The sequence below is a fragment of the Copadichromis virginalis genome, linkage group LG7 (assembly GCF_057382275.1).
Source record: "Copadichromis virginalis isolate Kocher_CV1m ecotype Utaka linkage group LG7, C_Virginalis_male_GT1.1, whole genome shotgun sequence".
Taxonomy (NCBI): Eukaryota; Metazoa; Chordata; class Actinopteri; order Cichliformes; family Cichlidae; genus Copadichromis; species Copadichromis virginalis.
In genome coordinates, this window is record NC_140624.1 from 25804048 (window position 1) to 25825031 (window position 20984).

Below are 20984 nucleotides of genomic sequence, written 5' to 3' on the forward strand. Positions count from 1 at the left end.
TCTCAACCGGGAAAGAGTGGACTGCACACTTTAAGTCAGGGACGAGTTGCTGCTCCAAGGGGGAAAGTTCAGGTATCTTGGAATCTTGTTCATGAGTGAGGGAAGAGGGGAGTGGGAGATCAACAAATGGATTTGGGCTACCACTGCAGTGATACAGATACTGTCTGTCGTGATGAAGAGAGAGCTGAGTGTGAAAGTGAAGCTGCTGGTCAATCTTCGTCCTTACCCTCAACTATGGCCACAAACTTTGTATAGTGACTGAATGAAATTGTAAGTACAATTGTCAGAACCCTTAGACATAGAGTTAGGATTTCATCCATTCTATGTGGAGGAGTAAAGCCGTTGCTCCAAAGATTTCCAAAACAAATTAATCTCTAGAACAAAACATAACAACAGCATCATAAAAGATGTACATCCAGTCATCCATCTGTAATACTCATACTCAATGTATCACCTTCAAACTCCCAAAGCTAGTGAAGATGTGCACTATTTGTCCTGTCAGACAATCAATGAGAGAGCCAAGTTCAGCCAAGTTCAGCTCTGGCAGTAAGCTAATTGATTGCACTGGTCTGCTTTTGAACTGCTGCTGGTAGTTCATTTGGGCCACTGTGCAGTAATCACTCACAATAGATTATATTTCATCATCACGTAGTGGCTCAGTTATACCCTTCAACTGAAAAATAAATCAAGTACCTGTAAACAATAAGGATTGGCTGTCTATTGTATTATGCTCACTAAAAACAACATGTGCTGAAGTTACATCATGTGCTAAAAACGTAGTTTTTCCTCTAACATCTTTTGCGGTGACTCAATCAGAAGTTTGTTAAAGTTGTGCTTTTTTAAAAAAATCTGACAAGTTATAAACTTCATAGGTAAACATTTACAATTTACCAAGTTCTTGTAGTCTTGGTACTCCGGAGGCACTTTTCTCATATCAATATAAAACTTTCAGTTGCTTAGCATAAGTGGCCATTTTAACTTTGAACAGGATGACAATTTTTCATTTATTAATTTTTTTTAATCCTGTGAGTTCTTGAGAGTGAGGACAAAACTTCATTTGGGGCCTCTGCACCTTCTACAACCCTCCCACCCCACCCCAATATCTGCTGCAGATGAGGAGATCAGCAGGGTGTGAAATGGCCATGGTGATTGCTCCGAGGCCATAGGGCCTCTAGCCCATTCACAGCCTGTCAACTCTCTAATAGAGCCAGAGGAGATTGGAGACAACCCCACAGTTACCAGTGCTACCCCACCATCATTATTGCCACCATGCTGTTAAAAGTATAATGCGTTTTAGATATGGAACGGATTTTCTACCAGTTTCCTACAGTATTTAAGAATTAAATAGATGTTCCTATTCTATTTTAAGTTTGATCTCAAGGGAGAAGGTGATTTAGTATGGTAGCCCTTCCTTTTAAAGTCGCCTTATTATTACGTACCAAGTAAAATATGGTCATTTATAGTGTAGAATAGAACAGATAGAAGTAAAAAATATCAGAGCTATACCAAGACAAGGGATAAGAGAAACCAAATAAAAATTATATTGTTTTAATTTTGGATTGGATGTTGACACAAATTCTAGTGAAGTAGCTGCAATTGTGTGAAAGAAGGGATACGATAATTAAATTAATATGACATTTTTGCTCTGACAGCAGCCCTTAAGAAATTATTTTTATAGTGATGATGAAAACATACAAATTTGAATTGTATTATAAAACAAAAGGAAGTGTATGTGAACTATTCCATCAGATAATTTGGACTAGTGAACGAAATCTTAAAATGATGACAGATCACTGACATTTTGTATCTACTGTGACTGTGCAAACTTGAGTCTTGAATTAAGAATGAACTGCCGTTAAAATATGTCATAACAGAAATGACTTGATCTAAGAATTAGATTTAGTTTCAGAGTGGCCTTCACAGAGTAAGCTGTGCATAGCGGACAAAAAAGTGGGCCAGGCTTCTTTTTGATGTGTGGAGTGTAAATACAGCCCTTCACCCCCCTTCCTCTAATTGTAACTGTGTTGTTTTCATATTGTTGAGTCTCAGAGATGTATAATTTATCACACAAATAATCTGGAACAAAACAAACTCTCCTCTCAGCTCCCGAGAGCCCGAGCATCTAATGAGTTCACTCCATAAAATATTCATACCTCTGCAAATTATACTATCACTTTCCCTGCAATATACACAAGTGCACACACACACACACACACACACACACACACACACACACAAAGAGCTGTCCAACATTCCATTGGATATAATGGCAGGTTGTACAACCTTAAAAGCTCATTCATCACTGTCAAACAACAACAATGTATTCTTTATTGCTTTACGTCTGTGACTTGACTTAATAAAGACATCAGTTACTCATATTGATCCAGATCTCATTTAAAGTCTTCTCAAATGTTTGGACCCTCATCTTATTGACCAGGGTCATGCAGACCCCAGTGGTATTTTTGTGTGTTATATTTCATAGGTGTGGGTGTTTTTTTTTTAATAATTTCCTTTTTTTTAAACTTTGCAAATCAGTTTGTATCTCATAAAGCCACATCATTGTTTTCTATTTCTGCTTTGATTAGTGCTTGAAAAAATGTTCTGGCCAGATTAGCGAACCTGAAATTGATAGTTTCCAGGGAAAGGAAAAAACAGGGACTGTACTTTTTCTCAAAAGGTATTCAAACACTTACATTTCTGCAGGTGATTAATCCAAATTTGCACTGATGAGTTTTTAGATAGTGTACAATTAGAAAGATTTAATAGTAGTAATTAGGAATTAGTAGTAATGTTAATACCTCAGACATATTACCTTGAATTAAAACAAAATTTTTAAAAGAACTTAAAAATTCATCTCTCAACTAAGGTTTTATACTTTTTGGCTTTTGTCCTGTAAATCAAAATGTTACACCAATAAACAAATAAGATTTTACAAAAGTACTCTTTTTTTCTCCACCCCGTTCTTTTCACCTGGTTTTAGATTTTCTCATGTTAGAAATATGAGGAAATATTATTTCCAGGCAGCGGGAAGGTTGAAGGTGCCATTTTCATCCAGTCACAGCCAATTATGACCTGGCCATCAAGAGATGAGAAGTGGAAGAGCAGGGAAAGAAATCAGACGAGGTTTTCATGCTGAGAGCCTGCCACCCTCCACCAACACCTTTTTCTCTTCGAGGAGAGAATCCAAAAATCCAAATCAGGAAACCATCTCTCCTCTTTAAAAAAATTCAAATGCCAAGGGGCTACAAAAAGCCCATGTGACAGAAGATTGAGCACTTGCTTCAGCATGTGAGGGAATGACTGAATTTCATTAAGATAGACTCCAACACTTTTGTCTCATTAGCAGATCAGGAATCAGGGGACGAGGCAGAAGGAAACTGCACTCAGAGTGATCACACAGGTAACCACTTGCCCAAGCACTTTTTGATTGGTTAATTAGTGTGTTTTCAATCAGCCAGCTCTTGCAGCGCACTCCCCCATAATTAAAAGGTAAAAAGAAGGCTTCTAATAAAGCCTGCAGCTTCTTCTCTTTTACCCTGTAAAGCTATTATGGTAAAACCTGGACTGAATACAGTGAGGAGTAATGCACACACATAAGTTAAAGTATGTATAACACTATAAGGATATGTGAGAATACTTTATGAAGCTTATACTTGATAAGGTTTGAGCTGGCAAAAAAAAGTCCTATTTAGAGATTTAAAAAGGACAAGCCAAGAAAAAAGACAATTATAAAAGTGTTTGGTTACAGTTCATTTCAAAGTTTATTGCTGGATTTACAATCAGTCATACAGGTGTAGCAGTTGAACAGCCAATCATAAGGGGACTACAAAGGCTTAAATAGGTGATTGCAGCCAGGTGTGGGGACTGCTTCCTGCCATTGTCCTGGACTCTGGTTTGGCTCCCCTGTGGGTTGAACTGATTTACACTTTTGCCTGGTGAGCTGAAATAGTGGACTTTTTAATAGTTTTACCCACTCCAGTGTTTTGTTTTGTACTGGTATATTTCCATTTAGTAATTTGTAGGTGCCATAGCTAACTTATGTTTTGTTTTTTCAGGAGCACTGACTGCTGTTTATTCTGGGATTTATTTATTTATTTTTTAGCTTTCATTTGAAGTATTGTTTATTTAGCTATTTAATAACTGTGTTTTTCATATTTGTTGTTCTGTCCTCTTTGTTTTTAGTGCTGTGGCGGGTGGCTGCCTCCAGCTCTAGGCTTTGTTGATATATTGGGAGCAGTTTGTTCACTAATGGAATACTCCAGGTATCTCAGCAGTGGTTGGTTTTATTTATTTATTTTAACTACATATTTTAGCAAAATTCTTAATAGCCAGTTGGCAAATACAAATGAACTGAATTATATTAACCCAGTTTTCAGCATAATCCCTCACAGCTCAGACTTATGCAAAGTGCACACTAAATAGATTTTACCAGAGTTCTTGATTTAAAAACTTATTTTTTTCAACTAAAGGCATCACTTCAGACTAAAGTTCCTTTCTGTGTTTTAATTTCCTTTTTACCTCGAAGAGGAAGGAATTAAACTTGGCACACTTTGTGACACCATGATTATTTTGTTGTAGCTGCGCTTCTAGGCAATAAATCTTATGCTATTGGCGTTATTTCCCTTGAAATTGTGGCACATTTGTAAGGAAAATGCATTTTGGGGTTGAGCATAAGATGTGTGAGTGTATGCACTATGTCTATGAAAAACGTGCACAATCTTTCTTTACTCTGATATTGACTTATGTTCATCATTTATTGGACTGGATGATTAGTCATATTGGCAATATAACAATTTATTGAGTTAATGGTCCCTCTGCATGTAGAGGAACCACCTCCTGATGGTTACCCACTGTGGGATGGCATCTCATCAACCAGAATAAGATTGTGTTATGTGAACTTGTGGACTCAACATTAGCTGTATTGTCCCTGTAACAAGGAAAATATTGAAAGTGGGTTGTGTTTTTAACCTTCCAATCCCCCAGAATTTTTAGACTTGAACAGTCCTCAAAATCCTCCTCCATACACATGAATGCACATTCACGTTTATCCTTGCCTCTTGGCTTAAGTGAAAGAAAACAAAACACAAACTTCAACTAAAAACTGTATTCTGACAACGATATTGGTTAGGGCTCGAGTGATGCTGCATCAAACACCATGATTTTTACATAATAAAACAGGAATCCAACTGGTGCTGACAGGAAGGAGATTTCAGCAGAATTTGTCAGAATTTTAGAGAGACTGTTTCAGCTTTTTAGATTTCACTCTGGAGAAAATAAGTTTCATGACCTTCAACACAAACAAACAGATGCAAGCTGGTTGATTCAGCCAGCATCGTATATGCAGCAGTGGCAGCTGCATTGTTGTCAACATGTGTTAGGTTTATTGATTAGCTAGAAATTGTTAATTATCCATCCAAATGGGTAATTAACAATTTCCAACTTCAAAGACATTTAAACCCCTGGACCCTGCTTCTAATTGAAGGATAACGAGTCATCAGAAAAACATTTGAAGGACGGCTGTCAAAACTGAACCAGCAATGATAATAAAAACAAACAGCAGCCGCAGTTTGAAGAATGGAGCAGAATGACTTTTCATTTGTGTAATCATAGTCTTTCAAAGTAGTTTTTTTTCTTCTTCTTCTAGTGAATGCATACTCGCAGTGCAAATGAGTGCAATTAAATATTGAATGAAATTATATTTTCTCACTTGAAAAATTAGTGCAGTAATTTGTGGAAATGGTTCTTCCTTCTTTTGTGACATTTCAGTGCTCAGTTAACACTTAAATTGGTCAGACTTCATATTGAAGGCATGTGGAAAATGTAGTGAACCTGACATTAAAATCAAAAACAACATCCACAGCAGAGTTGAGGTCAGGCAGACTTTGGAAGCTCCAGCTCTTAAAGAACAACTTCTATCCACATTATCAGAAGAAGCACGTGTCTCTATAAAGTAGTGCAACTTTGATTTGTGTTGTCAAACAGTGTCATGGTGATGTAGTATATGGAATGAATAGATGACTTATCCCTGTCCCTAAATGGCTACAATGCATTGAGTTCTGCATTTATTATTCTTGTTTGTGTTAATAAGACATATTTCCTTTAATCAGTTAAGGTGCAATGGCTCCATCTAATGGTCACTTGGTGATATACAGGGAAGTTGCTGAACTTGTTTACTCAAATTTTTTTTTTTTTTCAATATAAAAACTTCTCAGTATAACAAGTACTATAAAACCAGGCAAACAGCCTTGATTTTTTTTTTTCTTGTAAAGTCTGAATGAAAAATGTGTAAAAACAAAGCCAGAAGACATTCGGATTGATTTAATAACATATTTTAATTTCAGTGTTTTAGTATAAAAATCCCACCAGCCTGCTGTCAGCTGGGTTCTGTTCCCTGTTAACTGTGGTTTTTCCCAGAGAATCAGCTAAAGTACCAAATCTATTTACACACAACATCCACATTCAGAAGGACCAAAGAAAACAGGAAGTCTACCCACTGCTACCCTGCCAAAATAAAACACTGTCACCTCACCCTTCAGATTTAATGCTATCAATATGGGAAAACAAAGACTGACACAGGTAAAAGAGAAGGGGCTTCTATGTGACTCCTAGTGCACCTGTAGTATTTTCTTACTTTCTCTATAAAGTAATGCATATACATTTTTGAATTTACAATAAATTAGTACAGGCACATTCTCTTCTCGCCTACAGCTGACTGTCCACTCCAGGTTGAGAAGGTGATTCTATGACATTTTTACAGAAGACTTGAACTCATCACAGCAAACAAACAGGCCAAAAACCTGAAAAAATCTAATAAAAACCCCATAAAAGATAATTGGGGAACCTGTGGGCAGCTTTTTTTCTCCTTTGTTTTGGTGTGAATGATGCACTTTGGGCATTTTAAACTTTGAGAGTTTTATAGATGTTATATAAATATGTACAAACAGTAAAAAAAAAAAAAAAAAAAAAGTAGTCCAGTAAAAACATTCAGAATTTAAAAAAAAAAAAAGCACACACAAAAACACATTAATGCCAAAGATGAGAACTTGAAGCTTGAGAACTCAATAACTTACAAAAAAACGTACAAAAGAAGGTGAAATAAAAAGGTTCAATACAGTATGCATGTTTGATTTTTCTCTGTAGAGATAGCACCAGCAGAAATCCCAACACTGTCAGTGCTGTTGACAGCGCGAATCATCACCTCACTGTATAAATATCAGAATGCTGTGTACCAAAACTGACTGAGGGAATGAATAAATTAGTGTCAGGCCTTGTACAGGATATTTACAGGAGCTGCTGCTGTCACACACAATGATGGACAATTTCATGGCAGTGAGATTGCAGCAGTCTTGCAGCACATTTAAGGAGGTCAGAGGCCAAACTCTGCCACATTCAACAGGTTTAGACCTGCTACTTTTCAGTCCTCGCAGCCAAGATTTGATTTGTTTTTTTTCCCCTGTCAACTTTTTGAATCCACTAACAAAGACGTTTTTCATTGCATAGCTCTTGACAAATAAGAACAACTGTTTCAAGCTACAGTATTTCAGAGAGGTGGAACCTGTGTGTGAGGAAGGGTGGAAATGATTTGGTTCCAGTTTGAAGGACATAGTAAACAAGATGTGTTTGTGTTGTGCGTATACAGCAGACACCGTGTTCTCTGCAGTGACAAAAACATGATTAAGAGATGGGAGATGGGAGGATTCTTGAGGTGGCGGGGCTTCAAATCGTGACACCAAGGCCAGTGTTCGGCTTGAGCTCTCTAGCTCGGTCTAGATGGTTCATGGCTCGATCGAAGGCGAGTCGCACAGATTTTCGGACGGAGGACGACCGAGCCTCCATCAGCTTCATTCTGTCGAGCATCTTATTGACGCCAAAGGGAGCCATTTTGGATTTAGGAAGCCATTGCCTGATGAGAGAGAAGACCATTTTGGAAAATGTTTTCACATGTGACGAAGTGGAGTTCCTTTCAAGACCTTTTGTACAAGACACAGAATGCAGTTCAGCATCTCTTTCATAGTCTGATCAGTCTAAATTGGTTTTGTTTTACATATATAGTAATAATTTGACATAGGACAAAAAAAAGGTCTGTATTAAGTGGCTAACGTGTTTTGTTTTTTGTCTCAGAAGTCACTCTTAAACAACATCAGTACAAAAGTAAATTTTTGTTAAAGTGAAGCTTTCCTTTTTTCTTTTTCTTTTTTTTCCCCCTCTTCTCCCAAACTAGGTCTCTGGAAAAACTGTTTGGGGACCACATCACAATAGTTAAGTTTCCTATTATGAACACATTAAAAAGCTGTCATTAAGCAGGCTACAGTGACTCATACATTGGCTAGCCACAGATATGACTGGTGGAGCTCATCGACAACAGCAGGAGTAGATTAGAGTGGATCAAATGTTGCTTTCCAGGTTAAATAGGTTTCAAACGTACAATCTGTCTTGATCACTTGTTTTGTTTAAGCAAGATTAATTCAATCCCAGCTAACAGTGAAAGAAGTTGGCTGCTCACCAGCTGCGCCTGCTGTCGAAGAAGTGGACGAGGAAGAGTTTCTCTGCGGACCTGAACTGCATCCGCTCTCCGGCTCTGAGAACGTCCAACGGTGGCTGGGGAAGCTCCACCCCGCTGTGCCGACACATTGTCCTCCGTGACCTGGGGTCCATGATCTGTGAAGACCAAGAAAATGGAGCGGGACACTGAGGGAGGCAGACTTCTCGCAGGAAAACGTGTGGCCAAAAATTGGCACCTGGAGTTTGGGACTTTTTTGTTTTGTTTTTTTAATTTAAATGGCTGGCTGAAAACTTGCAAAAATACTAATTTGTCTTGATAAGTACATTACTTTTGGTTTGTTTGTGTTATTTGAACAGCCCACTAACATCACCAAGTCAGTGCCATTTCTGTGAAGAGTTAAATATCTGCTTCTGCCATCAACTCCACATCTAAGCTGTAAGTTGTCCACGTCTTGCTTGGGGGAAAATCTTTCTGTAAAAGGTACTGATAACTGAGAAGTCCAAAAAAACTATTAATTCCAAATGGCTCAATTCCTACTGAGCTAGATCAAATAATTCAAAATGCAAAATTAGCTTTGTCTCCACTCGGAAGTAAAGGAAATAGAGAAGATCTAAACAGTTCTATAATTACTATTTCTATTTCATTCTTACAGTAGATGTGATGTTTTAATGAATGTTATTTTTTTTGGATGGGCATATTTGAAAGTGTTTTCTGCATTAGAAAAATCTGACCCTGAGCTTTTTTTTTTTCCTAATTCTCATTTCACTCGTTTCCATTCTAGCTGATCAAGTAAAGCTAAAGACATTATTTGTAGCCCTGCTACAAGTTGACTACTCGACTTACATTTTATGTCTAATTGCAGTGACTAAAAACACCCCAGTTTGTTAGACATTCAGACTAAGGAGTTAGCAAATATTATACCAATTAAATACAGAGTACTGTCTTTATTTTTAGACAGTACTGTGTGAGCAGTGTAAGTCTTACATGACACTGACATTGTGCCAGCCAAGTTATTTAGCTAAGGCTTTTGACAATGTAAGAAATAAATTACATGCTTAACTATAAGTGGACTTGATTTTCATGTTGCTAACTTTAAAGTTTGTAACTAAAACTGAAGGATGCTGTTCTATACAAACTAACAGTTCCTGTAAAGTGACTTTCTTTTTAAGTGACACTGATCGAAAGATCTTTGTTTCTGACTTGCAAACTGTATTTTAAAATCATATTAATGAACTTAAGCTCTTTAAAGAGACTATTCTGCCCAGATTTGCAAGGAGCAAATTGTTGTTATACATGATGATGTAATGTATTTGCATTAGACTGCCTCTGACCTTAAACCCTTCAGCGCAGTCTCTTTCCACCCTGTCATTGGTAACAGGGGATAGATTTTAGAATGCATTGTTTCTTTCCATATGTGAAAGTTGGGAGGTAGCTGTTGAAAAGAACTTTACTGGATTTTATTTGTTAATTCTGCCAAAAAGGGGGATTGGTTCAGTGTTTCTATTTGTTAGCAGATTTACACAAAATGTTATGGATGGGGTTAGCATGATGTTTTTTAGCAGAGGTGGGTTCTTGGCCCAACTTAAGTGATTAACTTGTGGTTCAATCAGGAGAAGGATCCAGGCTTTTTGGAACAATTCTTTACCATTGTGACACTTAGCCTTTTTCCTGGTTCTCAATGCATGTTATGGAGGGAAATTTCATCCTTTGCCCAAGTGGGCAAACTTTCAGGGACTATCCTTTAACTAGAGATCAATTTCACATTGCTCTGCAGCTCCATGACTCACTGGTCCTGAAATTCATTATCCTAATACTAAATTTAGGGAGCTGACTTTTATTATGCTGCACACAAGTGAAACAATCTGCAGAAGCCTGTAAAATTAGATAAACTAATCCAATGTAATCCCCCATCTTGAACTGACAGTTGTGTGAATGCGTGAGATTTCTTTCAACTGATGTATCTTAAATTATTGCCCTGTTTGTTGACATATTTAGTCACTTCCATGTCCTTTGTGTTTTCTGTATTCTAATTCAAAGCACTTGATTTCCAGTATTTTTAAGAAAAAAAAAAAGAAAAAAAGCTGAAGTGCATAACCTGGTGAAAGAAGGCAGCATTCAGAGAGACAAGCATGCAAGGCCAAGTCAAGCCCAATACACCCAGAGCGAAGCGACCCACACTACACACGACGACAACAACAACCATTCCACTATCAGCCAGCTGGAAGCTCCTGCGTGGCCATGAGCACAAATTACGAGCTACAGGATGGACAATGGCAGAGGGGCAGATGGGTAATGAGATACAGAGGGGACTAACACTCACTCACCAGGGCAGGGAAGGAGGGATATCCACTACATTTAGCCCAAACTAGTTTAAGAGGCTCCAGAACAAATGGAGAAGCAGCAGTGGGTTTCCACACCTCTACAGGAACAACAACAAGCAAGTTATGAAGGATACACTGCAACAGAGAGCACAACCAATCTCAACGCACACACACCGCCAATAATACTTTCTATTAAGTAGACCATGTAAACCATTTTTAGGGTGTATATCGTATGTATGTGTGGGTACTGGCTCTTTTTTTTTTTTTTTTTTTAATATAAATATGTCTGTGTTAATTTATATATTAAGTTCACGTACTGCTGATACTTTTCATGAATGGCATAGGAAATAACTTTCTTTAGATTTGCTTTTACCATTGCAAACACTCACACTCAAAAACAAACTGCACACGCACTCTCACAAACACACACACACACAATCAATCCAACTTCCTAACTTCAAGACTGTCATAATGCAATGTTCATTAACGTCGGCAGTAATGATGAACAATGCAGTTTTAGTAGTTGCACCACATCAGTTCAAGTACAATGTAGCTGACGGGCACGAGTGTATAATTCGCTTTGAATCCACAAAGAAAATACCAGTCTTTAGTTCACTTCCACCTCGTCCATCCGCGGTTTCCCGTTTCTGTTGTTCTCCTGCGTTCACAACTTCCTTTGTAGCTTGAACTCAGTGTGAGCGCAGAATATGCTGACTTAAATCCAGTACCTGATGAACCACTTAACCTCAGTTTCAGAACCAGTGTGGAAGACTCCATTGATGAATCGGTGATTTCATGGTTCTGTAGTAACCCCTTTTCAAGGATTTCTATTTAAAGGATTTTTACATCAAAACCTATGACACTCAACATGACTCATTCAACTTCAATTGCTCTGTATTACACAGGTGTAAAAGTAGAAAAGTGAAGATGTAACATGAAAGCAAGAAATTAATTTAATAAAATGCTGCATGCTTGGACATAAGAAGTATTAGTATCCCAATAAAGAGCCACTCTTTAATTAGTTTAGTAAATGTCTTCAGAAGACAGAAGTAAGAAATGACAAATCAAAGCTTGCCAAGCTGTTTCATGCACACTCATTAGGTCACAATCCAGAGCTGATCGGCTCACCTGAAGAGATCTTTGCAGCTTTGATGAACTCGCCATTTTCAATGCAGGTCATTAGAGTGCTTTTGTCATCCACAGTGCTACGTCGAGCGGTGGCCGGTCGCCCTTTACCACTTTTAGACAGGATAACGGTCCTGAAAGATGCAGGAGCAAAGGTCAATGAGGAAAATGTTTTTTTGTTTTGTTTTTTAAAAAACCCTCATGTATGAGCTGCTGGAATGATTGACTAACAATTATTAATTTTGTCTTCACCAATTCATTTTCAAACTCCAAATCTAGTTAAGCAAGTGAAACCAAAAGAAACCTACTTCATATTATTAAAAATATATTTTTGTCTTATGACATTGTTCCAAATTATTAAATATCAAATTTTATACTTCAAAAGAACTTTTAGTTTTACAAAATATAAGCTAATAGATAATACATCAAACTAGGGGTGGGTGATATATCGAATATACTTGATCTATTGCAAGTTTTCCACGTACGATGGTTAAAACAATTATAAATTGCCATGGCAATACTAGGCTGTCTGCATGGGATTTACTAGGAGTTTTTTTTTCTCCCATGCATCCAATGAATCATTAATCCCCCGCTCCCTACCAGAAATGTTTCTACCTGGCACACTGCACTGAGCATGTGTGTTTATATACTACCAGATAAGGAAAAACATATCGCAGCAGGAGTTTCAGACGAGCGAGGGATGGAGACTATCATTTGGATTTCACAGGAAGGATGCCGTAAAACTATTGCCACTAAAGGTAGCAGCACCACAAATGTATTCCACCAGCTAAAGTCATCCACTACAAAATGAAGCTCGTTTTAAACTCCGCATGTCAGCGTCTCCCCACACACCAAAGAAAACGTTAAATAAACCAGCTGTGACACCTGTGACTGTTCTTGGTTAGTTCTTTTTATAGACACTATCAAGACTTTTGTTTCTGTAATTTAAAGTCATCACATTTTTTATTCTACTATTTTTATATGTTATAACCACAAACAAGCACCTTTTTAATTTCAGTCGTTTCATTTTGCCGCGTGAGTTTTTTGTTGCTATGATCTTTTGTTTGTTAAAGGTCTGGTGTTGACCACAGAAGGAGACTTACTGTGACAGTATTGTCATTTGTGGAAAACCTCTGTGTGCAACTGACGGTTAACTAATTTGGTTTGAAAACAGAAAGTGTCTTGGCACCTTTCGCCTTGGAGGCGCATATATTAATTGTTCTGATTATACTATAAACTTGGTCACCACAATGTTAACACTGGAAGAAGTTAAGGACAAAATTATGAAAATAAGCATAGCCACTCAGGATTTGGTTGGTTCTTTTCTCACTCACCTTGTGTCACAAAGGATACTTCCACTTGAAGAGATGCTCGACTCGGAGGCACAGCGTCGGCGTGGCTCAAGCAAACGGGGAGATTGTGAGACCACACCCTCCTCTTCCACCACAAAACCGTTTGCCATTCCTGAGAGGGATAATAATACAAGAATTGTTTTAAACTCACTGAATCTTTTTGTCACCAGCATTGTTTGCAATTGAAACAAAATAATTAATATCTGACTGGCACCTGTACCAAGGCGTTTGATCGGCGACTCCTCGTCGTCCTCACCATCAGCGCTGCTGCTGCGTTTTCTTTTCTTTGGCAGAAGGAGCGTCTCCAATCGAGGTATCACTACTGACAGGAAGGTTTTGGCGCCCAGGGGTGGGGGGGACCCAGAGGAGACCTCTTGGGTCCGGGGTAGTTTCTGTGGGCTAGCACTTTTTGACTTCCGAAAGAGCACATTGGTCCTCCGGTTATAGCGTTCCACGTAGAGGTCACTTTTGGGGAGCAACGACTCTGGGATGTGCCCATTAGGGGTGTCCGATGGCACTGAGGTAGATGTGTTGGTGACGTCCTCAAACTCTGTGGGTGACTGGTCCAAGGGCTTTGTGAGCTTCACGGGGGTCGGGTCCAAGTCCATAGGCAAAATTTGGGATGGTAAGGTTAATGTCTCTAATGGTGGTGGAGGTAAAGACTTGTCTTCCTGTGGTATACTGGGATCTGCCAGCAGTTCTCGTAGTGGTTGGTCTTCAGATTCAGCAGGAGATGGGCTGGGATCTGGAGTAGAGGGTTGTGGTGGCAGGGAATTCTTCAGGCTTATCTCACTGCGGACCTCCGTGATGGTTTTCTTGAGTAGCTTTAGCCTCTTGCTGCGGGACGGGCTGTGCTTCATGGCTATGCTCAGGTCCAGTTTCTCCAGGAGCTCCTTCAGCTGATCCTCCAGAGGAGTCTTTTGGCGGTACGTGGGAGTCAGTAAGCGGTCCACTACGGAGGACAGTGACATATAACCACGTCATTATCCTGATTACATGACTATTTTACTATTGAACTCACACTTTCACTGTTTAAATATTTATTATTATTCAATATACTTAAGAGATAACGATTAAAGATAAGTTACTTATCACTTTCAGATATTACTTCATGAAGCACTATAAGCCTACCATCTTCCCAGGTGAATGGCGGTGTTGGCTGCAGTTTCGGAACTTCAGGAAGATGCAACCCACTGGGGAAGTCGAAGCCAATCCTCTCTGCTTCTCTGCGGGCCCTGCGAAGGATGGCTCCGCCATGGTCTTGCATCCGCTGAGCCGCCTTGTAAAAGAAGGTGTCCTTGGAATTGTATGTCATGCAGTTGGATATTATGAGGTCAAAGTCTGCTTCAAACTCCTCCAGGCTCCTGTAGAAGTGAGCATCGATTCTTTTTCTCATGGTGGAGAAGTCAATAGGGTTCTTGATGATATCCAGGTAGTCAGGTACCTGCAGAGAACAGAGAACAGACATCAGGTGCAGCAGTCTAAGAGGAGGAAGAAATTCTGGTTCACGATATCCCTTTTTCAAAAGGCACGCTGGAAGGTACTGAGCCTTGACCCTCTAAAGCTTGATTTTTATGGATGATCGGTTTGGGCACTAGTTTCAGAACTTGGATGTCAATTTTTAAACCTCAAAATGGTCAACCTTTGCAACACAGGTTGTCCAAATTTAGAAAACAATGCATGCTTTCATTTATATCAAGAAGCTTTGCACTCACATAAACAAATTGCATTTCTTCGATCATTGGCACAAAAGGTGCCATTAGTTTCACTGTTTAGCTGTTCATACAACCCACTTGATACTGAGGTATGGAATCCGTGCTACATGTTTCACTGTCAGGGCAGCACGGTGTTGTGTGGTTAACACTGCTGCCTCACAGCAAGAAGGTCCTGAGTTTGACTTCACCACCTGGCTGGGACCTTTCTGTGTGGCGCTTGCATGGGTTCTCTCTTCCTCCCACACTCCAAAGACATGGAATGAGTGGGGTTAGGTTAACTGGTGATTAAAGTGTGAATGGCTCTGAGTGGTGACCTGTCCAGGGTGTACCCTGCCTCTTGCTCTATGGTATCTGGGATATGACCCTGATATGGATAAGTGGAAGAGGATGGATGGATGTTTCATTGTGGTAAATATCACTTTAAATAAAAAAAATAAATTAAAAAAAGGAAAAAAGAAAACAGTAGAGAGAATACCACAGATGCACAGGAATCGCTGATTTGAATCGCAGGCCCCTATCATACACTCTCTATTTGCACATGGACAAATATTCTTCAATTAGGCTGAAGAGAGTGTGGAGCCAAATACACATTGTGGAAGTACAAGGGCCTGAAACCCTGTCTGTACCAGTTGAGCATGGTGGAACCAGACTTTATACCACACAATCTACTGCTAAACTTGCAAATATGGTGATATGGTGGTGATCCCTGATATCCCTGGTAGTATGTTATTTACACTTTTACCATTAGTCGAAACCAATACTCATTAACAACTTGGTGTCAGTGCATCTCATTATCCGGAAATTTTCATCACGTGAACATGGGACATCGTTCCTGAGTTTCAATGGAAAGTATGCTTTTAAGGAATGCAACTGTTGCTTAAAGCAACTGATAGAGCACTATAATGTAATGAAAAGCCAGTCATCTCAAATGCAATGCGTGAAATGTTTTCTGAAATGAGAATACTTTCACATTAAATTGGGTCTTCTTGAACTGGTGATTTCGGTTCAGTGAACTACTTTTAGTATAATGATGGAGACACACTTGATTTGTTTAATACAGTTATGTAGATGTTAAACAGACTTTATAAATAAACATCTTTGACTAAGACTATGGCAGGAAAAAGAGGTGTTGCTAAATGTCGTTATATATTAGCCATTTCATTTGAACTGGGGAAAAAGACTTGCTTTAAACTGTTTTAAAGTGAATAATGAACAACTGCTGACCTCTTTAATGCTGACAGGCTGAGCGAAGATGCTGTACTGGTCCTTCTCCTGCAGCTGACTGAGCACAGCTCTCAGCAGGATGTTGAAGGGAGTCAGCTGGACCTCCAGCACTGATTGCTGAAGCTTCATCTGTCGAAAGAAGGTAGCCAAACAATGTTAATCCACATGAATGGCATGAGGTGTTATCAAGAGTCCAAGGTCAATGTTTATTAAAACCGAATGTGTGTATACAGTAAATCCCATTTTGGGGTCGATGTTTATGTTTTAGCGCATTGGGTGTTTGAAGCACATAAAAGGTTTTAGACTAACAGTCAAGTAGTCAAATTTGTGAGGAGCTGTCCAACTAATCAGTGGAATTTGGGATGTTGTGGGTAGTAATGAGTTAACTAAACAAGAACAAATATAATTACAATAGTGAGTAGTAAATGAAAAGTAAAATATTTAGCTTTAACTTGAGAATAAACAATGTGTCCTGAAAAGAAATGATGAAAGGAATAAAGCTCTGCACTAGACAATCGTGAAGTAGTAAATGCTGAAAGGGTTTTACCTCCTCCCTCTTCAGTTTTTCTCTCTTCCTGATGAGCTCCAGCAACAGGCGGGCTCGCTCCAGGTCGTGACGGAGGCGGTGCCACTCTTTCAACTGCTCCTTCAGTGCCTGGTTAGACTCCATATGGTCCTGCAGGAAACAAGCGTCAGCTCAATAACAAGAACTACATTAAAAAGGACAATACCCTACTGTGTGAGGTTGCTAGATGTCAACAGAACTGACCGTCTTCTTGGCTTTGGGCGGCTGTGGGTTGGCCTGTAACCGGCGGATTAGGGGCACATTGTTCCTTGACTGCCTCTTCAGCACCCAGTAGCTCAGCACCCCCTCAACAAATGAACGCTTCCTCTGAACTGATACCTGGTTGAGGATGGTATCAAAACTAACCCAACATAGAAGAAAAGGGGAATATTAATCAGTGAATAATAATAATAATATTTTTGATAATATTTTCTCCGTAGCTCTAAAATGCTGTCAGATCTCTGGCTTGTCATTTTTGACCAATCAGATATCTTTGTATTCATCTCTTATAAAAATCACTGCTGACACACCCGTGGAAAAAACCTTTAACTCCACTGTATTGGAATAATGCTGGCAAAGTTCTCTTGAAGTACTACTGATAAATATCACTTATCTCAAGTTAAACTTTCAATATTTACTTTTTCCAGATTCATACAGTTTTACTGTTTTCTGTATGTATTAAAAATCCCTACCTTAGATAGCACTCAACTAAAATTAGAAGCAGAAAAAAATTATCATTTCAAATGAAATAAAGGACAAAAGACCAAGGAGAGAGAGTGTTGATTTGGTAAGCTAAGGCTGACTGTTACCTTGAAGCAGTAATGCTAGGTCCAGAGCTGGTCGGAGTTTCAGGTTCCGTTTCTGGTTCAGGGTCTGCTCGTTTATTCTTTTTCTTCTGCCAGCCCTTGGCCTTCCCTTTCTTTTCAGCTCGCTTGTGAAAGGCTCCATTTTTAGGGTGGGGCTCCTCATAGATGTTGAGTGGCCGGCGGTCACAGCCTTCAGGTGTGTGGCTGCAACAGTAAGCAGTCTTTTTCACAGAGAAAGTGGTGGCACCAGATGCAGTCACCTCTTTGACGGGCTCCATCTTCATGCAGAGACCAGCTTTCTGGGCGCAGCTAACGTGGAAGGCGGTGTAACAGTTGATCTTGTCACACTGGATGCACGCGCCGACACCTTTCTCCTTACACAGATAGCAAGTAAGCTTCCAGCGAGCAGGTGGGATGTTGCGGACACCGTCAATGGGCTCGATGAAAACTGTGTCCGAGAAGCCAACTTCGGGCACCCACAGGGCACATGCTACATGGCCCCAGCGGTCATCATCTGTCTTCTTCAGAGCTCCTCCTCGATTCGGGCAGAAAACACACTCAGCCGGTCGTGTCGGACACTGGAGGCAGTGGCGACAAAGCCATTGGCCTTCGGGGATGTATGGCACACCGTAGCACTCCTGGTGCACGGCAATGTTGCAGGAGTCGCAGAAGAGGATGACGTTACTGTCAGCTCCATCTCCATCCATGCATATACAGCACACAGCATCCTCATCCACAAGTGACTGCAAGTCACTCTGACCCTGCGTGGCTAAGAATGACTCTTTCTCAAAGCGATCCATGAGAAACTCAAACAGGTTGTGCGACACTTGACTTATTCCCTCACTTTTTCTTTTCTCATTGATGATCTCCATCCAGGCATAGTCTTCCTCATCCATGTCATACTCCACCTCCTCATCCAGCTCCTCAGGTGTCCTCTCAGTGTATTTGTAGTAGGTTGCTGGCCTTTTCGGTACCACTGGCAGATTGTATTCAACTGTTCTAACCTTCGGCTCCAATAGGCCACTGGCACTGCTGTGGGTGGCACTACCACCATGTGAGGTGGTGAGAGCTGCATTCTTCTTCTGCTGGTTGTTTTTGAGGCGGACAGAGCGCACCAGAACCTGCTGGGGCTTCTCGTTATTCTCCTTGTTGCTGTTACACTCCATGATCTCTTGAGCTGTGGGGTCGTCGTCTGTGATAACATCCAGCTTGTCGTAGATGCTGAGCCGGTGTACACGGCCATCCACCTCCAACTCCACCATTCGCTGAGCTTGTGCATATGTCAGTGTCTCCCGGTTGGGCGATGGCTTGATGGGAGAAGTCTCTCTCTTAATCACTGCTGGTCGTTGGTTTCGACTTTTCTTCTTCATGTTTGAGCTATGAGGACCCTGAAAAAACCCAAGCAATGAAACAAATGTGTAAATATATGTTTTAAAATTTATACTCTTTTGTAAATCATCGTTGGGTTTCTTGAAAAGCGCTACACAAAAAGTTATTATTATTATTATTATTATTATTATTATTATTATTATTATTATTATTATAAATAACTCGCTGATCTAGCAGCTGCTGAGAAAGCTGTCATGTCATGGATTTCACTGTACATTTCTGCATGTACACAACTGGCTGCTGTCACATCTTCCAACCCTTGTTTACAGATAAGGGAAAAAATGTCCCGAAACAAAGTTTTCACCTCTGTATTTTGTGTCTTCTTCGTCAAGCCTAATTTAAAGTAGTAGTAAGCCTTCTACATTTAAATGACCGACTGCTGTCTTTTGATCCTGATGGTGCAATTGTTTTGACTATATTAAAGGAGTGCTATGTTAAAGTTGCTAAACAAAACCCTGTTCATTACATTAGTTAGGGAATCATATCAAAATACTCCAAAATGCTAATTAGTAAATATTAAATAAAAACCTTAATGTGAGATCCAGAATAAAGTTGTGACGTAAATTTTAATCCTACAGTAAATCTGATCCATTGACAGCTACAGAAAAACAGATCAGGACTGGGGCTACTTGGATTTTAATTTCTTGTGCTCTTTATGAATTTGTTGACACACCATTAAAAAGATCTATCTTTCTGTAACCAAAACGTGAAAGATATAGTTAAATGTCATAGACGAAGAAAACCACCAAAACCTACTTTCCAAGCGTATCTATTATTGGCCAGGTAAACCATTATCAAATGAATTATTCCAGCCATGTTTGCATATGTATATCGATTTCCCTGAAATCCAACTCCCCCCAAATAACGCTATTACTTAGATTTGTACCTTCGCGACACACACACTTTATTTTATTTTTTAAACCAGGGCAAGTGAAGTTAAGCTAGCAGCTTTGAACATAGTGCTCCAACGTGTGCTGGTGCACCTTTAACTCGTGAGATCAATGCGCTTTCAGCCGGCTGCGCTAACAGTACCTTCAACCTTCACTGGACAAATGAAAGAAATGCATCGAGAGCAGGAAGCAGCAATGCCGAAGACAAGGAGCCTCCGATCTGCGCAACCTGTGTGGTTTGTTTCCTGAATAACAGCGGCTCCACGTAGCTGCAGCTTGTTACTAGATCCATGTCCGGTACGGGTAGGTACGGTAAGTCCGTCTAGACAGTGATCCGTGCTATGTTTCGAACCTGCTTTAGAACGACCAATCAAACACTGGCGGGTTACAAGAAAAGACAACCATGTTGTTCCCCTTAATAAACAGGCGGTGGCCTCTCTAGTTGCTAGTCCGTCCAGAAACCGGGCTAACATTAGCCTGCTACTACAGGGACTTGAAGAGGAAGGAAATATGGCGACCAACACAAGAAACTACCTCAATTAAAAAAGTTGTCTTTTTCTATGAGTAGCACTGTTTCGTTTCTAACTTAAAGGTATCCAGGGTACAGGGAAAAACATTAAACGGGTAAAACGAGAGTGAGGTAAAACTTACCTCGCTATTTTCAAGAATTAAGCTTATAAAAACAGCAGCAATGGCGGTGCGGCCTGCGGAGCGAAGCAGCAGTTAAATCCACATTCAGTCTGGTCATCCAAAGGCGACCGCGGCTCGCGCTGAACCGAGTGAACCTTAGAAGTAACCGACAGGTATCCAGGGCGACGGGAGCGGTTTCAAGTGATATACTAGGATATGAGGCTTAAAATCGATCGCTGGGACTGTGGAAAAGCAGTAAGAAGTGGCAGGGCTCAGCGGCTGCCTGAGCTTCTCTTCCCCCACAACAATGCGGTTGTGTGAGTCGCTATGCCGCGACGTCACCACGCAAACCAGGAAGTGTATATATATTTATTATTGTTATTATTTCATATTTAAATACGAGCATATGATCTCTAAATACGATACGCAAAGATTATTAAAAACATTAAAGTCGTTCTGGCATC

At 39.8% G+C, this 20984-nt stretch overlaps 1 protein-coding gene across 3 annotated transcripts; it reads right to left on the minus strand.

Moving 5' to 3' along the window:
* Positions 1–6313: 6313 nt before the first annotated feature.
* LOC146705119 (bromodomain-containing protein 1-like) lies at positions 6314–20849 on the minus strand. Of its 3 annotated transcripts, none has more exons than XM_085462705.1 (12): positions 20542–20849; positions 17615–18999; positions 17010–17166; positions 16788–16916; positions 16241–16369; positions 14433–14745; positions 13522–14253; positions 13284–13413; positions 11953–12083; positions 10828–10922; positions 8504–8658; positions 6314–7903 (listed from the first exon to the last, which is right to left on the minus strand). In XM_085462705.1, exons 2-12 carry the CDS (start codon positions 18979–18981, stop codon positions 7717–7719), a joined length of 3525 nt encoding a protein of 1174 aa, XP_085318831.1. In that variant the 5' UTR covers positions 18982–18999; positions 20542–20849; the 3' UTR covers positions 6314–7716. The 3 variants fall into 3 exon arrangements, with proteins under 3 accessions (XP_085318831.1, XP_085318830.1, XP_085318832.1); XM_085462704.1 differs by having other exon boundaries at positions 13516–14253; positions 20542–20848; XM_085462706.1 differs by lacking the exon at positions 10828–10922 and having other exon boundaries at positions 7821–7903; positions 13516–14253.
* Between the last annotated feature and the right edge of the window lie 135 nt (positions 20850–20984).